Source organism: Mchenga conophoros, linkage group LG8, assembly GCF_057382185.1.
Source record: "Mchenga conophoros isolate Kocher_MC1m ecotype Shallow Benthic linkage group LG8, M_conophoros_male_GT1.1, whole genome shotgun sequence".
Lineage (NCBI taxonomy): Eukaryota > Metazoa > Chordata > Actinopteri > Cichliformes > Cichlidae > Mchenga > Mchenga conophoros.
In genome coordinates this window covers 2,577,486-2,597,877 of record NC_140533.1, presented here as the reverse complement: position 1 = coordinate 2,597,877, position 20,392 = coordinate 2,577,486, and the positions used below count along the sequence as shown (strand labels likewise).

The window sequence follows — 20,392 nt, the reverse complement described above, 5'->3', positions numbered from 1 at the left end:
AGGTTGACTGTTTTACCTACTGTATTTCAGATTTACAGGACAGACTTGATCGTAATGAAGCAGTCCTTCTGAATAAATCTCTGATGGCACACAGGATTCCTTTATTTCAAACATACCGATTCATCTAAAGCTGCCTCATGCCATTTTGTTTCCAAAAAGATGCACAGGTATAAAGCCTGAGTACTTGCTCTATTAGTTTAGTAAGTATGTTACTACTACTATGTTAACTTGCTCAAGAGGTCTGCTCATTTGTGATTTAATAATTTGCATTGATCTTGGTAGAATGGATTGACCTTTATTGAAATGACCAGACTACATCTTTGTCCATAAATTTAATGTAGATTACCCGTAGACCTTTCCAAAGCTTTGTTGTGTGGCATTGCACAAATTTGACCGACTGGCGTAAGATTTAATAACAAACTCTGTGGTTGTTAATGGCAAATACTACATTGCGGATTCTAACATTTTGCACTCATTTCTGTTGTATGTCACAGTGAATATCCTACCTTAAGACAGTAGTATCCAATGATGCAGAAGAAGGAGATGACCGTGTGCAGGACAGCAAGGATCCGTAACATGGGCTCCATGTAGCCACTGCTCTCTTCCAGGACAAAACGAACGGTGACAGGCTTCTGGGGCATGCTGGTCTGATCCATCACCTCTTCCTTTGCATCCACAGTTGCCCCACCTAGTGGATCCCACTGAATGCTGCTCTCTGAATGGCTGGTGTGCACAACTTCCCTCTCCTCAGTCACTGATGAGGATGTAGAAACCTGGAAGGGAAAATTTTAGTCTAGTTATGTAAGCAAATAAAACAATAAGAAAACAAAGTAAAATAACATCAGTATCAGCTATTAGTCCAAAATTTAGTTTTAATTTTTATGACTGATTTGTTCTGAACCCCAACTTCAGGCTCTATAGCAGGGGTGGGCAACTCCAGACCTCGAGGGCCAGTGTCCTGCAGGTTTTAGATGTGTCCTTGGATCCATTACAGCTGATTTAAATGGCTAAATGACCTCCTCAGCATGTCTTGAAGCTCTCCAGAGGCCTGGTAATGAACTAATCCTTTGATTCAGGTGTGCTGACCCACCGTGACATCTAAAACCTGCAGGACACCGGCCCTCGAGGCCTGGAGTTGCCCACCCCTGCTCTATACTAAAGATTCTAAACCAAGCTATAAACACAGCAAAGACTGAGTCTGAGTCTTCTGAAGCAACATACAATGTAGTACTGGCATACTAATTATTAACAGAATATTAAATGATTTGTGATTTGCATTTGCACAAGTTTGTACCAGTTTTGTCCTTATTCGTAATCTAGCACAGCAATGAAACTTTTTTTCCTAACCCTTGGATTTCCCTTGAAAAGGCTGGAGCCTACACGTCGCTCTCGCTCTGCAGGCCTACTTGTTGTTCCTAGAGTATTTAAAAGTAGAATGGGAGGCAGAGCCTTCAGTTTTCAGGCCCCTCTTCTGTGGAACCAGCTTCCAGTTTGGATTCAGGAGACAGACACTATCTCTACTTTCAAGATTAGGCTTCAAACTTTCCTTTTTGCTAAAGCATATAGTTAGGGCTGGACCAGGTGACCCTGAATCCTCCCTTAGTTATGCTGCAATAGATGTAGGCTGCCGGGGGATTCCCATGATGCATTGAGTGTTTCCTTTCCAGTCACCTTTCTCACTCACTATGTGTTAACAGACCTCTCTGCATTGAATCATATCTGTCATTAACCTCTGTCTCTCTTCCACAGCATGTCTTTATCCTGTCTTCCTTCTCTCACCCCAACCAATCACAGCAGATGGCCCCGCCCCTCCCTGAGCCTGGTTCTGCTGGAGGTTTCTTCCTGTTAAAAGGGAGTTTTTCCTTCCCACTGTTGCCAACGTGCTTGCTCATAGGCGGTCATATGACTGTTGGGTTTTTCTCTGTATCTATGAAGCGCCTTGAGGCGACTTTTGTTGTGATTTGGCGCTATATAAATAAAATTGAATTGAATTGAATTCATAGGGAAAGAGGCAGGGTACACCTTGGACAGTTCACCAGTCTATCACAGAGCTACCACATATAGAGCGACAACCATTCGCACTCACATTCACATGTGTGTGCAATTCAGAATCATCAGTTAGCCTAACCTCAATAACAAGAACCATTAAATCTCAAACTGCTAGCTGGCACACTCCATCTCACTGCCTTTTTATCCGCCATGTCGATGTAGCAAAGTCACTTTGAAGAGTGAAACTGGTTGCAGACCTGGTCTCTTCTTTAAAGAATTCACTGCAGAGGCAATAAATTGGTAAGTTCATTGTAAATGGTTACAATGATTTTGTTCTTCCTATGGTTTCCAACCACTGTTTTCCCTACTGAGACTGCAGGATAAACAACAACAAACAACTTTCTCATTTTACTCAGCGCAAATAGAAGAACACTCATTAATGAGAAGTACAATGAGTGTATTAGTGCTCTTTAAAACATGCACTCACTCCTACTCTAACTCAGGCAAGCGTAAGACTTTCCACTGCAAAGGCCCATAAAACAAAAAATTTTTTCAAGTGTCCATAAGCAGTAAAATCCCTTGTATCATGTGCCTTCAATAATTGCACTGTTTAATTTGAAACCATTGCATGCAGCACCACACTCTGTAGAAGAAGATGTGCAGAATGTAATCACAAGAACACCCTTGGTACTGTTACCTTATAGAACAGAAGGATAAAGTTTATTGCAAAGGCAACAAACAGAGCCAACATCCTCATGTTGTAAAAGTTTCTGGCGAAGTAGTTCTGTAGGAGAAACCAAAAGATGAGCAAAAAAAGTGTTTTTTAAAGCTATGGATTGAGATGTTGTATAATAATAAGAATAATAATAATGATAAGAAGAAGACAAAGAAAAAGAATAAGCTGTCCATACCAGCAGTTTCCTCTGGTAGGCAATGATCTTCTTTAAGAAAGCTGACTCCTGAACATCAGGTTCGTCAGACTTTGAGGTGTGATGCCTCCTCATTTTTGGTTTCATCGTCTCGTTCTTTGACTGTTTCTCTTGTTTCTCTACATCATCACTTCTGAAAACATAAGCCAACACACAGATATTTTTAAAATGACATTACTGTTTCACTGTGGTTTTATTCGTTTACTGTCTTTTTAGGTTTTTGGAGTTTAAAATGAATGGACTAATGCTTGTTATACACTATAAAGCAGCGGTCCCCAATCTTTTTTGCGCCACGGACCGGTTTATGTCCGACAATATTTTCACGGATCGGCCTATAAGGCGTCGCGGATAAATCCTGTACCAAAAAAACAAGAAAATTTATTCACAGCACACGGGAAAAGCCCCAGGGAAACTGAGTTAATGATAAAATAAATAAATAAATAAAAACCCTGAAAACTGTAAATTTAACACCCGAGTCTCAACTCTCGCGGCCCGGTACCAAACGATTCACGGACCAGTACCGGTCCGTGGCCAGGAGGTTGGGGACCACTGCTATAAAGCATTCTTTAATGCTGTTTGATGTGATTATTTCACTAAAAAAAAAAACACCATCAGGTCCTAAATGTATAAGTGAAAATGCACACATGCATTTATGCAATTCAAACATCCAGTTCCAAAAATATTTTACGTACTCAGATGTTTTTTGAGGTTCACATTTACTCTCTAGTTTTGATTCCATCTCCTCTGAGGCAGAGCTCTTTGACTGAAACAGAAAAATGAACAGTTAGACAAATATCCACAGCCACATTTGGTCACTTTTGTGGCTGATGACATGCTTGTACTGTTACTGTTGTAAAACGTCAGTATTTCTATGTTGAAATAGGCAGAATTTAGTCAGAGGAGTCAGTGAAGTTGTGCAACATCTGAATCAAAATCTTAAGACATTCGATCATTTGATCAAAGCTCACAGACACATTAGCTGATTATGAAATTCTTATCTTTTACCATTCAAAATCAGCAGCTGTGAGAGCTGTGATCCATTTTAAACAGCTCAAGATAAACCTCCATGAAAGGGAGCAGTAAAGTTTCCACCATGTGGAAGTTAACATTTCAGTGGCTATCAAACTAGCTAAAAGCACATGTTTCTGAGCGGATGGAGAAAGTAGAACAGAAATATGTAAAGTCGACAGACTTTAACCATTTTTCCAGAAATTGGAGTGTCCAACTGTAAATCTGGGAGATTCCAATTGCAGATATTAGAGTCATCTATGTATAAAATGAAAATGTATTTGTTGATGATTGTTTAAACATGTTGTTTCACCATGTCCCAAACACCAAATACGAGGGCTGAGGTCCCAAATATGCTGTTTATTAGATCTGCCCCTCTGCATCATAGAAAACGTAATACATGGTTGTCTACCATAGGTTATCACTGTAATCTCTGCCAGAAATCAGTTGGCAAAGGCCAATACTACACTTACAAAGCAGTTTATTTATTTTAATAAAAGATATGGGAGATTGACAGCCGACTGCAGGGATGCTGAGACATCGATGCCTGGGTATTCAGACTTGTTAAACACTGGTATATCATAGAGCAGTGAAATCCTTTCATTGGAATATTCAAAGGTAGAAATACAGATTTAGTCCAATTAATCTTGGACTCTGATATATGTCACCAAAACCTTTAAAAGAAAGAATACTCACGGCTGAGGGGTAAAAAGCAAAGAAAGGAGAAAAGAAAAAAGTGGAGGGGAAAAAGCAGAGCCTCTCACTTGTGTCATGAAAGAAAGTAAGAAAGAAAGAAATCACCTGATGTCTCCATCTGACTTCAGGTTGGGGTGCTGTGGATGGAGTTGGAAGGGGAACCGGGGAGTTGAGAAGTTCAGTAAAGCTGGCGTTGGGGTTATGGGGGGTGATTTTGTACTGGCCCCCTTCCCTTCTTAAGTCCAGACCAAAAATGTCTGACAGCAGCTCTGTCTCACTGGTATTGACTGTCAGGTCAGCCAAGTCTTCCCCGGTGGAGCTGTGATCAGATCTTTTCTCCCTGTTCTCCCCCTCACCGCGTACCTCGTCCTGAGTAGGGTCTGGCATATTGGCCAACAGCTCTGACACCTAGGGGCAGAGGCATTTTAGCTATTAGCAAACAGCTGTTACTTTATCTAGACTGTTCTTTATTTTGTTATTTTAAAAAAAATCTATAATAACCTTTATGGTCTTGGCCCCCTCCACCAGGTTTTCTCCAATGAAAGTGTTGTAGAAGATTCTGCAAAATCCTCGAGCCACATTGAATGCCACATGGAGGAGGCCCAACAACACCGACCAGTAGGTGGAGACCAGGGTGGTTACCATGTCCTTCACAGTCATGTTCTTTATCTTCTTCATTTGCTTCTTTAAGCTCTTCATGGACAGTACCTGAAACCAAAGCAAAGTTACTGGTGAACTGTGTGTTCAGTAGTATTACTGTAGACATTGTCAAGAAAGGTGAGACTGAAAGAAACTGAAGTCCCCGTGGCTTATCTCTTATTACATCTGAGAGACGGTGAACGGTCTTAGCACCAAATTTACATGTGATTTTGCTGATAGTTAATCATGCTTAATGGCTTAATATTGATCAGAATATAATCAAGTTTAACCAATACAATGAATCAGAAGATATAATCAATCTACTAACAGATTTTGTATGAAGTGGCTAGTCCAAGGATGGAAGCTGTGTGTGCATGTATGTATGTAAGAAGGAGGGAGGGGGAAGTGAATGAAACTCTAACAAGACAATGATATTAGAAAATGTATGATATTGATATGGCATTAGTAAAAAAAAAAAGTAAAAGAAAAGTAATTGAAGCTATGGCTTGGCTAATTTGGGTTGAAAGTGATCATTCAGTAAATGTGTAGATGTCACGGTTCTGGCTCATTTTCACCCAGCATTTTGAGTTTCTTATGTTTTGGTTTATTTTTGCATTATAGATTATTTTCTGATTCTCTTGTGCTTTATTGATTATTATTAGAATTCTATGTTTCAGTTTATTCTGGTTAAGGCTTTAGTTCTTAGGTTTTGTTTTGGTGTCCTCGTTTTTCCTGCAGGTGTAGTTCAGAGTCGAGTCTGCGTCTTTGTGTTGCCATTTCCTGTTTTATTGTGAAGGTCCACGTCTTATGTCAGTGTGTCTCGTTAGCCCTAATCTCTCCCAGCTGCCTCTCCCTCCTGTTTTCCATTCCCTGATTACTCCCCTGTGTATATAAGCCTTGTGTTTGCCTTTGCTCTCTGTCGTGTCGGACCCTCAGGTTGTGCCTGTGTGTTTCTGTTCTTAGTGTTCATTGTTCAGTTCATGTTTTGTTTCGTCGCCAGCAGAAAAGCTGAGGTTTACAGCTGCAATTCAGTCTCCGAGTCCTGCGTTTGGATCCTCGTCACACAGAGCCCTGACAGTAGATAATTATTTTAACAATACAAACGTACGACAATATATGGTATTTCTACTTAAAATTATGTTTCTGTCTCATTGTATGTTTCGTGGTGAGCTTATCTGACTGTGTGGGAGACATCTTTTCCATCCAGTGTCACACATCTTTAGAGGATCTGCCATTTGCTGAATTCAAGGTTTAAATATATATATGTATCTAAGAGTTTTCAAATTGGAATCAAGTTTCTTATCTCTGTTCTTTTGAAAACAGAAAGCATTACTTTCAAAACTGTTCAAATACTATTTTAGAATATTCCAAAATACACCCAGAGTGAGCTGTTAGCTAGGCTCAGTGTGTAACTCACCTTTATTAGCAGCATGATGTTATATCGAAGTGCTAGCAGTGCCATGTAGACAGTGGTGACAGAAAAGAACCCCACATCGGGGTTCTCCTCATCTGGCTTCTCACGCTCGCTCTCCTCTTTTATCGACAAGCGCTCACCAGCGTCAGACATCTGAGCCGCCAGCTGCATTTCAAATATGGTGTCCTCACAGAAATTCACAAACAGCTCCATCTTCTCTTTCTCCCCTCCTTCATTCACCACATCAAAGATGAACTGACGCTTGGATTCCTTTACCTAGGATAAAAATACAAACTTTGGCATTGGTAGTGACATACTACACTAAAAGGACAAATGTCATAGTTTCTGATGTATTCGCTGTATTTACCTGAGGTTTTTCCCACTGTGTACGACTGGACTCGCTGATCTCAAAGTAGACCCTCTCGATCCGCTTTGCACTTCCCATAATCTCGATACGGCCTAGGTATGGTTGGAAGTAATTGAGGACACTTTCTGCCAACTCCAGGAAAGTCTGCAGCCGGGTGTCATGAGGCATGTGCTCTGACAGGTTGGTCAGCAAAACCGCCACGTTGAAGCCAATGTCCTGTGAATTTGAAAATCAATTTTTCATGGGATTTTTCAGTTTTGAATGAAACACTTCTATCCATATCTTCTCTATTATGCAGTAATTTCTGGGTAAATATGAAGTGCTTCTCTGTAATTTGCTGAATCTCAACCAGGAGCATTTGTAAATTTGTACTTGTACTCCACCTTAAATGTAATAGCTGACCAAATATACCAGGATTGGATTGAGAGTGTGCAACACAGAAAACAAGCAAATGAAGCAAAACCAACTTAAAGATGCTAACAAATAATGACTAAACAAGAAAAAGGAAAATGGAAACAGAAGATACTGAGTGAAGCCAACTTATTGGCGATCGTGGCTCAAAGAGTTGGCAGTTTGTCTTGTAACCGGAAGGTTGCCGGTTTGAGCCCCAGCTCGGACAGTCTCGGTTGTTGTGTCCTTGGGCAAGACACTTCACTTACCGCCTACTGGTGGTGGTCAGAGGGGCCGATGGCGCGATATGGCAGCCTCGCTTCTGTCAGCCTGCCCCAGGGCAGCTGTGGCTACAACTGTAGCTTGCCTCCACCAGTGTGTGAATGTGAGAGTGAATGAATAGTGGAATTGTAAAGCGCTTTGAGGGCCCCGAAAAGCGCTATATAAATCCAATCCATTATTATTATTATTATTATTATTATTATATTGGAGATTATGTATCGGAATTTCAGGAGCGGGACCACGCCCCCAAACACGCTCCTTCCGGTTGTCATCTATATAGGTTCCCCCAGTTCTGCAAACCGTTCATTCTCGTTTACGTGCCCCACCCTCCCTCCTTGTTCTCAATTCTTTAACTTCACTTCTATTTAGTACACGGCGATCTGCCAGACCCGGGAGCCGTCGCCAGTCCCCTTCGAGGCCTTCCCCAAACCACAGCTCAATTCATGTCCAAGCATCACCTTTACCTACTAAAACGCTGTCAAACCTAAACTGAGGATGTGGGCCCGGCTAGTGAAAAAAGACTACTTGGGCAGGCTGCCCAGTTCTTTTAACTGACTGCCCAATAATATTTTGAAAAACTAGATGTATTAAAAAGGGTGTTTGTTTCAAAACAAGAGCTATAAAATGATCAGTTACACTCTCATCTTGATTTTTAAATATCCTCAACTCCAAAGTATGGGAAGACAAAAAGAAAAAACAAACAGAAAATTCAATAAAAGTCCTGAGTCCTGGTGAGAACTCTCAAAAATGTAATCAGTTTGTGTTTTTTGATTACTTACCTTGGCTGGCTCATGAAAGCGCTCCACAAACTCTTCATAGTCAAGAAGTTCATTCTCATCAGTTTCAGCACATGACAGCAGGTACTCCGTCTCTGACTGGGTGTAGTGTTTATGGCTCTCCATGGCTTTATGAAAGTCCCTCTTGGAGATGACACCTGTTAGGTCAAACACAAATCTATAAACTTGGAAATCTTCCTGGATTCAAATGATGTAATTCCACAACAACTTATAGAAAAATAAATTACATGGACTGGCTTCCACCTCTCAGTCTTTGAATTCAGGTGTTTTCTGTCACATTGTCACAGTGTATAAAATCAAGCACCTTGGCATGCAGTCTGGCTTTACAAACAATACTGAAAGAATGGGTCATTCTAAAGAATTACCTGAATTTGAGCATGGTAATGCAATTGAATACTACCATTTCGACAAATCAGTATCTGAAATTTCTTCCCATGCTTGATTGCGTGATCGGCTATAAGTGGTAATAATGTAAAGTGGAAGCCACAGCAAGTCAGCCACAAAGTGACAGTTGCAGTGACATAAAGTTGCAGAGCAGGGATCACCGAGTGCTGAGGTGCGAGGAATCAATAACTGATTCAAGCTGCAGAGTTTTAAACCTCCTCTGACACAGTTCTTTTGTCCACATGTTTTCAGAGCCTTGCCTTTTCCGTCAGGGTCATATTCCTTGAACCCATCTGAGGAGGTCAGGTCCTTCAGTTTGAGGAACATGTCGAAGAACTTAAGGATCATCTCTACATTGTTGGAGGACTCAACCAACATATCCACCATCTGCTTTCCAATGGTCCCATTCACCACATTACCTGGCAGGACAAAACAGCACATTTGCAACCTAAGAATACACTAAGACCACCACACATTTGTAGTTTCTTCACTCTGTTCCCTAAAACCACTGTGGTAGAACTAAAAAAGAAAGAAAAGAAAACAACAACAACACAGAACTAGTTACCTTGTTTTTTGTGGCAACATACAGAAGAAATTCAATTTCACAAAGAAGACAAGCTTCACAGAGATGTTCAGTGTATTTATTCACAAGGTACTGTAGCAAAATGTAACTTGTAATGCCCTTAACGGCAATGTTCCCTCACTTAAACTAGTTTTGGGAGGACGATCATTTTGTAGGAAATGTTGTAGAACTGCACTTCTGCAACACCGTGACACCGCTAACCTCTGAGACACCTGAGATAATGAATTTCAATACCCAAACCTGTATTTCTATGATTTCTTTCATGATGATTTGTTAAAGCAAACCTACCCTCTAACATAGACAGCAGCATAACCACCATGTCTTTCTGCAGATCCATCAGTTCCTTCAGTAACTCGATCTGACTGGAGTCCTGAGGCAAAATAAATTAAAATAACATAAAATGTTTAAAGAATTCAGCAGCCACATGTGCTCATGATGTGTTAAAAAGTAACAAAGAGTGTGATGGAATGACAGTGGTCAGTCAAAAGTCTAACATGAAGTGCTAAGATGTATATGTTTCCTGTCTTTGGCCCCAAATTTTGGTACACTTCACCATGATTCAACTCAGCAGGCACTATACATATCAGTTTAATGCTTTTGTGCTGTTGGGTGAATTTGGTCAGTAAAGCTATTTTGGCAAAGTGCAACTTTTTTAAAAACTTACTTAGTGAAATGAATAATTCTTCTTCTTTTAAAATGGTAACATATATCTTGTTATAAACTCCTCCACATATAAATGGGTTCTGCAATGATGATCAACCATTGTACTGAAGATATAGTTGTAATTATTTATAAGCAATTTGATATAAAGCACATTTAGATGTTTAGATTAGGCATGTAGAGCTAAAGCTATGGGGCTGGCATGAAAAAACACGGACACCTGAGATAAGAAAGGAAATAGCTGAAAGAGCTAAGAGAGCTCTGGTTATGGATCTCAGTCTACGCTAATAAGGAACCAACATACCAGCAAAACTACCAGCCTTGAAGTTCCAGGAAAACATGTTCTAAAACTAAAGGGAGACATAATTTATTCTGATTTTTAAGAGTTCTTAACTGAAAGAACAGATGACCCTAAACTTGTGACTGACTGGTAGACTTCGTTCAGATATAATGCCTATCACATTAGACTCACATCACTGGCCAATAATACCCTGAAGCACAGATATTGGTAGTGTCTCGCGATTTTTTTGAGAATCAGAGATATTTATGAGTGATCTTTGTTTTTTATAGAATATAATGAAAATGATTCTTGGGAAAAATAATCCACAAGTTGCCAACTGTGTTATGTCTAGTGGCATTGATCATTATCTCAGAGCCTGAGTCTGCAGACACCCATCACTAAATTTACGTACCTGAGACAATTTCATCTGCATGTGAGCAAAAACATGTAGAAAGCCAACCACAGCATCCCACAGTCGACTATGGGCTAAACTCTGCTGGTTGCCGGTGCATGGACCCTAGAAAAGCATTAATAAGTGTGAATGTATTTTACAGATACAACCTCAGAAAATGACTCAAATGAAGCTTTTTCACGAAATGAATGTGACTTTAAAACTGTCCATTTTATTGGACATAATATTACAGATCACTGGGTCCCATTACTGCCCCAATGCTGGGAAGATCATTGCAGGTTTATCAGTCTGCTTGTTTTCCAATTTTTTTACTTCTAATTAAGCAACAGCTGTCACTACAGTAAAAAACAAAAATAGAAACAAACTATAAACTCTATGACTTAGTACCTATAACATGACTGTATAGTAGTGATTTAAAGTGGACATGAATGACTACGTGTATGCATTTAATTGTTTTAAATGTATTTGCTTAAATGGGACTGTGCATATTAAGATGAACATATGAATGTAAATATGAATTAGCCAAAAGGCCATTTTTCAGAAGTACTTCTGAAGTCTGTGACAATGATGGAAGGAAAAGGGCCAATTAGCAAAACAGTTTCTATATGAGTTTTTTTATAAACTTCCATATCGGCCTTTGTCTGTGTAAAAATAACAGAATTATCTGCATACAGCTGGGTATTGATGTTATGACAGACATTGGGTTAGTAATTAAAATGTAAAGAAAATAAAAGTGGTCTAAGTATGGAGCCTTGAGGTACTCCAGCTTTAAAACCAAGGTAAAGTGATCCCCTTTGGCTGCTTTATCGTTTTAATGTTTCTGAGGTATGAGTTTTGTCACTAATTAGCTAACAGAAACGGAGATAAGCCTATTAGCATTAAACCAACCAAGTGACGTCATGTTTTGTACTGGCACAAGATGGCGCTAAACAGGCTCTAAACACTTATTTCTTAAATCCAGCAAGAAAAACGTTAAATGTATGACAATTTTTGACCATCACTGAAATTAGCCTTTATACATGTAATGTTTCATGTTCATTTTAACACTGATGACTGTATTGTATGCCCTTACCTGGATGTACTCAGTGAGGGTATTGAAAACCTGCTTGGCCACATTTATTGCCTTGGAGAAATTCCGCTGGCCCTGCTCATCAATCACATCTTTCCCAGAATAATACCAGTAGAAATCACTGATGGACTCCTGGAGGAGAATGAAGCAGGAGGATAAGAAGAAACATGAGAGGGCTATTTTGATTTTGATTTGTGGCAAAGTAGTAGCAGTAGTATTCAAAAGAGAAATAAAAGGAAATCATAATAATAATATTGATTAAAACATTTTTAGCTAAAAAACTTGTTTGCAGTATGTTATCAGCTGAGCTGCTATCTAAGCACAAGTTATAAAAGTCACTTATTGGCATTAACCCTCATAACATATCATCAAAACAGCTACCAAAATATTGTTTAACATGTATTTTTTTTTGTAATGACCATTTACACCATCTAAACATTCTTTCTCAAAATCAGATGAACTCACTGAACCTTAAAGAAAGACCTTCCAATTCAATGAAATGGAGACATAAAAGGCAGACACATTCACAGTTTGCTGTATTTCAAAAGCTTTACCCGTCTTTCTGTGACTTTAGCTGTGTGGTTCAGTTCTATGGCAGTGAGTGCAGAAAGTGTGCTGATGAGATGGATCGTTACTGCATTTTGCCTTTGCAGGCCAGAGTGAGGGTGTTGTTCTTTAGGAAAGTGGTCAGTATTCCCTCTTTTTTTATTTTAGTCTAAACTGTATGAGAAATGTTTGTCAGTAGTGGGTAAAAGAAGCTGACCTGAACTCTTAGAAGGTAGTCAACAGTGGAGATAATGATGTTAACGGTTGTGTTGTTTCCCGTTTGAGTCCTCAAGTAGTTCTGAAAGTCTGAAATAAGATACCATAAAATTCTGCGTGGAATGTGTTCAACTGAATAAATACAGTATGTCTCACAGTTCAAATCTATGTCATACTTTGCTCCATGCTATGTCTTAGAAATCACAGTTGGTTCTACTACAAGTCCATCCATAATAACCAGCAGTAATTCACATATATAAAATCACATTAAGCATTAAGGTATCTACTATTCTTTTAAAACATGGTTCAACCCATTAACGATCTAGCCATAAACAGTGAAAATGTTTTTGTGAGAGTACTGGTAAATTTTCACAAATTAAAATGTTTAGCCATTTTCCTGTGAAATTCACTGTAGAGAACTTATGCACACCTGAGTTGTGTCCTTCACAGAGCAGCTGCAGGAAGCGGAAAAGGTCACAAGTGAACTCATCATCCTGCATGACCTTCTCACCTGGCCAGAGAAAAGAAACACACACACACACACGCACACACCGCACACGCCCATATACAGGTTACACACATGTACATACGGACACACATTTTCACAAGCACATACAGAGGTATGCACAAATGTACACACAATAACACAGGCATGATCAAGCACATACATAAATGCACACACACATTCATATAAACAGACACACGTACGCAGAAAAAAGTCACACCAGAGGAAACAAAAGCAGACAACATATAGGAAAGGGAGAGACACACAAGAAGATGGAGAATGAAGTATTAAAAGAGGAGGCGGTAATATTGTTGTGTTTTCTTTCAGTTAGTGAAGAATGTATGGCCATGGAAAACACACACACACGCACACACGCACAAACACACACACACACAAACACACACGCACACACACACACACACACACTTTTGGATGAGCAGTAGGCAGTGACAACAGTTCATGGTGGGCTGGTCCCTACACTGCAGCATTTTAGAGTCAGGACTGGATTTCAGCTCTTTGGTTGGTTACTGCTTTCTGTTGTAGTAATAAAATGGCATAGCTGAGGCCGACTGCTCTGTCTGGGTGAGAATGCTGCTTTGAACGATGGAATGGGAAAGAAAAAGAAGGAATATGCAACACTTTACAGTGACTTAATACATCACTATCATGACATTACAAGAATACATCCATACAATAAGAAAACACACTGAACTGAGCTGAGAGAGAGAAAATGTATACATCTGAAACCAGGGCACTACTTTTGTAGTGCAGATACATACAGTTACAAGTATTCGCCCCCTTCCCAATTTCTTAATTTTTTGCATATTTGTTCAACTTAAAAGTTTCAGATCAAACAAATTCTAATATTCGACAAAATAAAAATAACCCAAGTAAACATGTTACGGGGGGAAAAAGCTATCCAAACCACCAGGCCTCATGTAAGAAAGTGGCACAACCTTATAACTGGTTGGCAGCAAGAACTGCAATCATGTATTTGTGATGAATAGCGATCATTCTTGCACATCCCTGTGGCCTGTTTTTCTTTCCAAAATTATTTTAATTCAGCCACACTGCAGGGTTTGTGAGCACGAACAGGCTGTTTAAGGCCATGCCAAAGCATCTAAATCTGACTTAAGTCTTGACAGTGGAGGCCGCTCCAACAGCTTTATTTTTGTTTTTGAGTCATTCAGAGGTGGACCTTCTGGTGTCATCCTGCATAACCTGAGTGCACTTGATCTTCGAGAAATGAACTGATGGCCAGACAGCAGAGAGCACAACTCGTGTTTTCATCAATTACATCAAGACATCCAGGTCCCAGGTACCATCAAACTACCAGCACAATGTTTGGCTGTTTGTATAATCTTCTTTTCATGAAATACTATGTTAATTTTATGCCAGATGTAATGCCACTCAAATTTGACAAAAATGTTGCTTTTTTCACATTGGAACTCTCCCATGGTTGCTGTTTTTGCCCAGTCACTTTCATTTTTTTAGATTGTGGCATGATATTATATACTTTGTGAGATCTTTTAGTCTACTTCACTTTGTCACATAGGTTCTAATTAAGTGATTATTTGATTGCACAGGTCTGACAGTAATCAGATAAACTAAACTCAGCCTTCCCAAAAATGTGATTGATAATAGTTATTTCGTGATTTAACAAGGGCAGGTGTGGACAGCTTGATAAATGAAAGATAATTTAAAAACTGTGTATTGTTAGAAAACTAGACCTCTTTTAAGAGATAGACCTATGGCATCAATTTGAAAATCCTAGGTGACCTTTCCCGAGTTATGGTGTTGACTAGATTTCAGAAAACCTGACCTCTGATCACCTGATCTCCATTCACCAAGATACAAACTTGTCTGAGATTTTTAGTAAATGCATTCATGGTGTCAATTTAAAATTCCTACATTCCCTCATTCTCAAGTTATCCCGTTCACACAGCTGAGTGTCCAGTAGGGTGATGACAATATTCCATTAACCTTTTTACCACTGCGGGGTAAAAACTGTTTGATGATCTGAAACATAAAGTATGACAAATATACAAAAAAACTACAAAATCGGGACTCTGGATAATACTTGTTAAAGGGCACGGTAGATCAGTTCCACCAAAATTTCAGAACGTTTGTTTTATTTATCACACTTAAAGAGTAAAAATCGTTCTTATAAAATATAACACGTGCTAGAAAAGAGTAATAATGGAATGCAAACATTTTTACAACAATGCCACTTTAGTATTTAGCAGTTTGATGAATAGTCATGTTTTTTTTGTTTCCTTTTTTTAAAACACAAAGAACATAATACATGATAACTATGTTACATTCCCTTTTTGTAATTGTTGCTCTGTAGCTTTCGTTTTATCTGGTGTTACGAATCCAACTTACTCATTCTTTACAGCAGTGTGCTACTGACTCTCCCTATTATCTCAAATTTAAGGGATAGGTTATCCTTCAGCTCGAGTCAAGACAGTGAAAAACAAAGCCTTTGCTCTACAACACGGTCGGTCAATTTTTAGTTAAATGAAGTAAAATATGGTTCAATTTATTTTATGCTGACTGACAAAGAAAGTGTGCAATACTGGTTATCCATTGTTCATCCATCCATCCATTCGCTTCCACTTATCCTTTTCAGGGTCGCGGGGGGCGCTGGAGCCTATCCCAGCTGTCATAGGGCGAGAGGCGGGGTACACCCTGGACAGGTCGCCAGTCTGTCGCAGGGCCAACACACAGAGACAGACAACCATTCACACTCACATTCATTCGCACATTCACACCTAGTGGCAATTTGGATTATCCAATTAACCTATCCCCACAAGCTGCATGTCTTTGGACAGTGGGAGGAAGCCGGAGTACCCGGAGGGAACCCACGCAAACACGGGGAGAACATGCAAACTCCACACAGAAAGACCCCGGCCTGATGGTGGAATTGAACTCAGGACCTTTTTGCTGTGCGGCAACAGTGCTAACCACCGTGCCACCGTGCTGCAATGGAAAGATGTTGTTATGGATAGAAAGATGTTTTACCCTGGAGCCCAACAGGATTGGAAAGTAGTGTGCAAGTGAACAAAGTCAGGTAACAGTTTTCTGACTTATGCCACATTCCTTCAACTAAACCATTGTGTTGCAACACTTTTCACCCCACACACCCATTGCTCAGAAACCCTCTGTGATCCTGCTTTCAGTTGGGCCACCTTTGTCAAGTCTCTTTGCAGCCTGCATTTTGAACATCTTGAAATAAGACACCCAAAGACTGGGTACTGAGTCTGAGTCTGCAGAGACATTATACCTCTTTCCTGTACCAAAGACACCACGTCCCAGTGGCCCCCAGGATTACAGGCCTGTGGCACTGACATCATGAAGACCCTGGAAAGACTCATTCTTGACCAGTTCCGACCTATTGTGAGGCCACATAAGGATTCTCTTCAGTTTGCTTACCAGCGCTGCCTCATACCGCAGGATGCCATCATCTACCTGCTCAATTGTGTCTACGCCCATCTGGACCAGCTAGCGAGCACTGTGAGAGTCATGTTTTTCAACTTCCAGTGCATTCAACACCATCAGGCTGACCCTGCTTGGTGATAAGCTGACAACGACGCAGGTGGATGCCTCTCGTGTCCTGGATTGTTAATTACCTGACAGGAAGACCACAATATGTGCGTCTTTGAAAATGTGTATCTGACAAGGTGATCAGCAACACAGAGGCACCACACACTTTTCTTCGTTGAAAAGAAGGATAAGACCCTTAGGCCATGCATAGATTACAGGGGCCTCAATGAAATAACCATAAAAAACAAAAACCCCTCCCGCTAATCAGTTCCACCATTTTCACAAAACTAGATCTCTGCAATGCTTACCATCTAATCCGCATCCGGGAGAAGAAAGAATGGAAGAAAGCCTTTAACACACCACTGGGCCATTTTGAATATTTAGTCATGCCTTTTGGACTCACAAATACACCATAAGTATTCCAAGCTCTGATCAATGATGTACTAAGAGACTTTCTAAACTAATTTGTACTTGTCTATCTGGATGACATCTTGATCTTTTCCAGGAATAGAGAGGAACACCAAGTTCACGTCCAAGCTGTCCTACAGCGCCTGCTGAAAAACAGACTCTAGGTTAAAGCTAAAAAGCGTGAATTTCACTCCCTCTCAGTGACTTTTCTTGGTTATGTTCTTGCAGAAGGGCAGGTGAAGACAGACCCCGCCAAGATCCAAGCCATGGCGGAATGGCCTACCCCAACGTCCTGTAAACACCTCAAACGCTTTCTTGAATTAGCCCATTTCTATCACCACTTCATATGAAAATATAGCCATGTATCTGCACCCCTCACCACTCTCACCTCCACCAAACAACCTTTTCTCTGGAACCCAGAGGCTGAGGCCAATTTCAAAAGACTGGAACATCTGCTCACCTCAGACCCTATTCATCCAAACTCCACTATGCCTTTCATCATAGAGGTAGATGCTTCAGATTCAGGGATTGGGGCTGTTTTGTCACAATATTCAGGTCCTAAAGCCAAGTTACAGGCATGCACCTTTTTCTCTTGCCTCTCTCTCTTCTCTCTCTCTCTCTCGGAGCAAAACTATAATGTAGGAGACCGGGAGTTGTTAGCCATGAAACCTGGGAGATTAACGAGACCATCCAGCAGGCTCTGCAAGATGAGCCTGATCTGGGGTCTGGTCCCCTGGGTCGCATGTATGTCCCCTCGGCAGTTCGGGCTGCGGTTCTGAGATGGGTCCACACTGCTAAGTTCTCAGCAGTTCCCTGGGGTGTTGTAGAACCATCTTGCTAATAAAACGCCATTTTGGTGGAGGACCTTAGAAAAGGATGTAAAGGAGTATGTTGCTGCCTGCTCCACCTGTGCCCACAGCAAAACCTCGACACAGCAGGCCTCCTCAAACCCTTAACTTTACCCTCACGTCCCTGGTCTCACATAGCATTAGAATTTGTCACCGGTTTACTGGCCTCATCTGGGAAATCAGTAATCCTCTCTATCATTGACAGATTCTCCAAGTCAGCTCACTTCGTGGCCCTGGAAAAACTCCCCTCAGCTGCTGAGACAGCCCAGCTCATGGTAGACCATGTATTCAGGCTCCATGGAATCCTGTCCGAGATCACTTCTGACTGGGGGCCGCAGTTTGTGTCTCAGGTATGGAATTCATTCTGCACAGCCCTTGGAGCCCGTGTAAACCTAAGTTCCAGACATCACCAATGGCCACCAACGGCCAGACTGAACATTTAAATTAAGAACTGGAATCTGTTGTGTCGCCACTCACAAACCCGGCTGCCTTCTCCCCTGGGTGGAGTATGCAAACAATGCACATATTTCCTCCTCTACTGGTCTGTCACCTTTTGAGGTATCCCTTGGCTATCAACCACCCCTGTTTCCTGAGGATGAGGCAGACCTTGCCTGTGCCCTCCGTGCAACACCACTTAAGACGCTGCTGCAACATCTGTCGTAGAATGAGGGAAATGTTACAGAAAGCAGTTGCCCACCAGCGGTACTACGCGGCCCTCCGCACACCGGCACCCAGGTACACACCTGGACAAAAGGTATGGCTTTCCACCAGGGACGTACCTCTCAGGTCTGTGACTGGCAAGCTTGTACCCCGTTTCATTGGACCCTATGAGGTAGACACAGTCATCCCTCCATCCACACTCAAACTGAAACTTCCTGCTGCCATAAAGATCCGTCCTACCTTCCACTTTTCCTGAGTAAAGCCAGAGCTCACGAGTCCGTTGTGCTCGCCGGCCGACCCCCCTCTATCCACCCAGCTTGTTGAGGGTCATCCGGCCTGTACAGTCCGAAGGATCCTGGACGTCCGCTGGCATGGTCAGTTGCGACAGTACCTGGTGAATTGGGAGGGGCATGGCCCTGAAGAGCACGCCTGGGTCCCCAGGTCTTTCATTCTTGTCAGCTCTCTTGTTTCTGATTGTTACAGGTTGCGTCGAGGCTAACCAGCTGCTGGGAGGCATTCCTTGAAGGGGGGGTACTGTCATTGACCGTGTGAGCAGCTGGGTGTGGCCGGTGTGGATCCCTGCCTCCTGTAACCACCTTAGGGCGGGCCTACCATCCTCTCACCTGGGCAGTGCACCTGCGATTAATCCTGGACAGTCAATTGAGGGTATTTATGGCCAACTTCACTACCACCTCGCCACCAGTTCATCAACTCACCCAAGTTAGTAACAGGCTCTAATGCTAAGCTCAAGATCCAAGATCCTTATACGTTTACCTTGTTGTCTTTTCTCCTAGCTCAACTCACCTGCTATACTACGACATCATCACTTCGGTTTACCTGCTAGACTCTGGACACAAACCCATCCACTCGGATCTCTGCCTTCCTCCTTAGCCTCAGCCTCATCCTGGCCAAGTAAGCCACTCCATTCCAGCAATAACTATAGCTCCAGGACCAACCCATGCACCCACTAATTCCTTTCCTCTCTCTCTCCCTCTAATACACTCCGTGAGCACCACTTCAGTCTCCGTTTAAGTAACGTGTCTCCGGCTGCTGTGCTAGGATCACCTGCCCTGTACTGTATTGTGTGTTAAGGCAAGGTTCTTGGTTTTGTTCCTCCACTAGTGTTCCCCCCACCAAGCCCTATATTATATATCAGGCCACGTCAAGTTCCTATGTTTGTCTCTCCTTGTTGTCCTTGGCCTTTGTAAGTAAAACCACTACTTTAGTTCAACTATCCTGCTTCCGCACTTCGTCCCGCACTTGGGTCCAGTTTTGTACAGGCCTCCGGCCCCCTTGACAATCCCATCCTCTTCTTTCTGCAACACCTCAGCTGGGAGGTCTTGGTCTCTGATCCTTGGTTGTTAACCACACTCTCCAAAGGATACATTCTCCAATTAAGGTAATGGCCCTCAAAGTTCAATGGAGTTTGTCACAGATTCTCTGAAGGCTCAGGCTCTGAGGCAGTAAGTCATATCACATCTGGAGAAAATCACTTCCTTATTCCTAAAACATGGACACCTACACCATTTTAAAATAGTTTGCATCGACATGCATTACATGCACCATTATGGTTACATTCTTGCTTCTGCAGACGAGAGGCATGTGAATTCTTACATTATTGGACAGCTGGTTTATATTTGCCCCAGTTCAGGAGCAGGCATACTCAAACACAACAGCTCTTCTTGTATAGATGTATTGTATAGTTTTCAAATTTCAAGGCAGGAGTTCATTAGTGTTGCACTTGTTGCAAATAAGGACAATCTC

At 41.4% G+C, this 20,392-nt stretch overlaps 1 protein-coding gene across 6 annotated transcripts in view; it reads right to left on the bottom strand.

Annotated features, from left to right (window-relative positions):
- The window catches only part of LOC146567902 (ryanodine receptor 2-like), a 327,426-nt gene that overhangs the window by 31,314 nt on the left and 275,720 nt on the right, over positions 1 to 20,392 (bottom strand). For all 6 annotated transcript variants that reach the window (XM_085283596.1, XM_085283600.1, XM_085283597.1 and 3 more), the window contains 15 exons: positions 13,092 to 13,172; positions 12,663 to 12,751; positions 11,903 to 12,031; positions 10,831 to 10,935; positions 9,767 to 9,848; positions 9,156 to 9,314; positions 8,494 to 8,648; positions 7,043 to 7,258; positions 6,679 to 6,951; positions 5,124 to 5,330; positions 4,728 to 5,030; positions 3,611 to 3,681; positions 2,901 to 3,051; positions 2,687 to 2,773; positions 507 to 773 (listed from right to left, as the gene is read on the bottom strand). In XM_085283596.1, the coding sequence (XP_085139722.1) occupies positions 507 to 773; positions 2,687 to 2,773; positions 2,901 to 3,051; positions 3,611 to 3,681; positions 4,728 to 5,030; positions 5,124 to 5,330; positions 6,679 to 6,951; positions 7,043 to 7,258; positions 8,494 to 8,648; positions 9,156 to 9,314; positions 9,767 to 9,848; positions 10,831 to 10,935; positions 11,903 to 12,031; positions 12,663 to 12,751; positions 13,092 to 13,172 (2,375 nt within the window). The remainder of the gene's footprint in view (positions 1 to 506; positions 774 to 2,686; positions 2,774 to 2,900; positions 3,052 to 3,610; positions 3,682 to 4,727; positions 5,031 to 5,123; positions 5,331 to 6,678; positions 6,952 to 7,042; positions 7,259 to 8,493; positions 8,649 to 9,155; positions 9,315 to 9,766; positions 9,849 to 10,830; positions 10,936 to 11,902; positions 12,032 to 12,662; positions 12,752 to 13,091; positions 13,173 to 20,392) is intronic.